Source organism: Colobus angolensis, unplaced genomic scaffold (genome assembly GCF_000951035.1).
Source record: "Colobus angolensis palliatus isolate OR3802 unplaced genomic scaffold, Cang.pa_1.0 Scaffold5, whole genome shotgun sequence".
In the NCBI taxonomy this organism is placed as follows: Eukaryota; Metazoa; Chordata; class Mammalia; order Primates; family Cercopithecidae; genus Colobus; species Colobus angolensis.
The window spans coordinates 12,039,157-12,042,092 of record NW_012118487.1 but is presented as its reverse complement, the minus strand read 5'-3'; the positions used below and the strand labels follow the sequence as shown (position 1 = coordinate 12,042,092).

Sequence of the window (2,936 nt, the reverse complement as noted above, 5' to 3'; positions counted from 1 at the left end):
GAGGCTGAGGCAGGAGAATGGCGTGAACCTGGGAGTCAGAGCTTGCAGTGAGCCAAGATCGCGTCACTGCACTCTAGCCTGGGCGACAGAGGAGACTCGTTTCAAAAAAAAAAAAAAAATCAAGGTCACTCCAATTCAGAAACAGGTGCTTTCTAATGGGTCTTACAGGCATTTCCTCTGGCCTTAAGGGGAACATAAGTTGCAGGGCTTACTTATTACTGTCCCTTGCTAGGTGAACAGTGATTACTGAAATGTGGTCCAATGCTAAGTTGACTTACTTTGTCAGCATGTAGCATTCCTAACTTCTCTACAAAATAATGGAGTAGAGTAGAACAGAGTAAGTTCTTAAGAAATACCATTAATAGCATTACAATTAATATTCTTAAGTTCTTAATATGTATTAAGTTTTTAAGAAATATTATTAATAATAAGGTCCCTGCTTTATAATTCCTGGTTCTAGCAGTGTTAGTACCAGGAACAGTAGTAGTCATTATATTTTCCCTCTCTCCTAAGACCTGCACTATTATTAGAGCTAATAAGTTGGAAATACGTAGGTCAATCATTGAAGCTAGTATGGAGTTTTGTGATGACTCTAGACAGAGAAAATAACCCCCAAAGAATGCTTAGTATTTGAAAAAATTATCTTCTAAACTTTCTGTTTTAAATAAAATTTATGTATAGTTTTAAGTATATGGAAAGCATAGATTGCTTAAGAAATACATAATATATAAATTTCTCTCATCTCAAAATCTGTTGATTTGTTTTCAGAGTAAGCATTTTCAGGGATATTTAAATAACATTTGTCTAAATAAGTGTTTTTCACTAGTGTATACCTGTAGTTTTAGACAGAATTTTATATGCACATATATGTAGCAAATGCAAACAAATGTTTATTATATTCCACTTTTTAAAAGATACCTTCACAGACTTCCTGTACCTGGGTATATATTGCTTGTACATAACCGTGTCATTAAAGTTTTTGACAGTACAGGAATGGGTGTATGAACACAAAGGTACATATGTTTCCCCGATGTCACAGCCAGCATATATTCTCCTAAGGACCATAATGTTTGATATATCATTGGCCAGAACTTGTTGATCCTTCCCCAGGGCATAGTTTAGCATTAATTTTAGGTTAAGAATATAAGGCCTTTGCTTCTTGTTCTATTTTGATCCCCCCAATTAATCAACCAACCTGATCTTTATCAAGCATCTCACATTCTGAAACAAAATTTCTATATAGAGTTTTATTGTCACTATATCAAAAATGTTGAGCAACGCTAAAGTAACAAAACATATGAAAATTCATGTTAGTACTGAATTAAAACTGACATAGTCAGTTTTTTTGAAAATATATGTAAGTCATTTTTAATAAAACAAATTAAATACAAAATAATTATGAAATCACTAAAATAACCAGTCTGACACGGCTTATTAGCACATTCGTATTTTCTCATCATTCTTATTTTTAGTCTCTGACAAGAGAGAAAACCTTTTTTTTTAAGAAAGTGTTCCTTTCACCAATACATTAGATAGACACTGGCATCATAAGGAAAAGAATTAAATAAATTCCAATTCATTCACCATCTTTACATATTGACTCGGCTGTGACAGTCGTGAGGTTACTGGGAGTCCTTCTAGGGCTACTCATCCTCAAGGATACAAATATAGACTGAAGATATTGGCTGCAAAAGCTATTACTGATGCTCAGAGCACTTGCTCAGGGTTGATATTTGGCATTCCAGTGGGCAAACAGGAACTCATGCCAAGTTAGAAAGGAGGAGACTGGCCCTGGCACATGGTAGATCCTCCTCACCGTGTAAAAGCTTGATGTCTTAAAAGAAGATCTAAAGACTGGCTCTTAATATTTCTGCAGCAAATTAGTTATAGAAGACATGACTTGAAACTACTGAGGGTTTTTTTTTTTAAATAACCTAATTTGTTTTTCATAAATGACTCTATATGGTTTTTTAATGTTCTTAGTTAAGGAAAAAAATGTAAATCAAGGAATAGATTAGATTACTCAGAATGTCACACTGGTATATACATATATGCTACAGAAATAATTTTTATATTTATAATAATCTAATATCTAAAACCTTAATGAATTACTATTTTTATTAATGTTCTCGATATGGTAATAATACTATTTCTTGGGGTTTAGCCTTGTTGTTGACTTACTTACTTGCCCATTGTTCCCCCTGGTTTTTTGAATCTGATGAAATAAATGTGTTTTACATGGACTTCAAACTTTAGAGATAGTTTATCATCTCTACAAGCAATTAGCTCTGGAATTCACATTGAAAACCAAGCACCAGAGCTTTGAGGTCTTACCATAGCAATGACTGCTGCCCCAGCTCCAGCAAGTGCCACAATAAACAAGTGGAAGGTCATGTTCAGCTGCAACGGAAACCACAGAGAATCAAAAGGTGCCAGAGTTACAGGTAGAAGAGAGGCCAAGATTGCTACTGTCTTATAAACAAGGCTTTGTGCATCTTAAATAAAAGCAAGCCTGTGATAAATCACACACCCGATCAAAACAGATTATTACAATATGTTTTCCCTTGCAAATCATTGAAATCCTTTCAACTTCATCATTATAATATAATTTCATTATAAAGATGAGACAATGATTAATAATGATGGTTTTCATCACTAACATTATAACAATATAAGGAGGGCTATGCTCTCTTTAAAATAACTTCATCGCCGGGCGCGGTGGCTCATGCCTGTAATCCCAGCACTTGGGAGGCCGAGGCCGGCGGATCACGATGTCAGGAAATCGAGACTATCCTGGCTAACACGATGAAACCCTGTCTCCACGAAAAATACAAAAAAATTAGCGGGACGTGGTGGCAGGCGCCTGTAGTCCCAGCTACTCGGGAGGCTGAGGCAGGAGAATGGCGAGAATCCAGGAGGCGGAGCTTGCAGTGAGC

General features: G+C 35.7%; 1 protein-coding gene across 6 annotated transcripts in view; it reads right to left on the bottom strand.

Annotated features, from left to right (window-relative positions):
• GPM6A (glycoprotein M6A) overlaps positions 1-2,936 on the bottom strand; it is a 370,267-nt gene that overhangs the window by 4,823 nt on the left and 362,508 nt on the right. For all 6 annotated transcript variants that reach the window (XM_011959588.1, XM_011959585.1, XM_011959589.1 and 3 more), the window contains one exon: positions 2,335-2,400. In XM_011959588.1, coding sequence (XP_011814978.1) covers positions 2,335-2,400 — 66 coding nt within the window. The remainder of the gene's footprint in view (positions 1-2,334; positions 2,401-2,936) is intronic.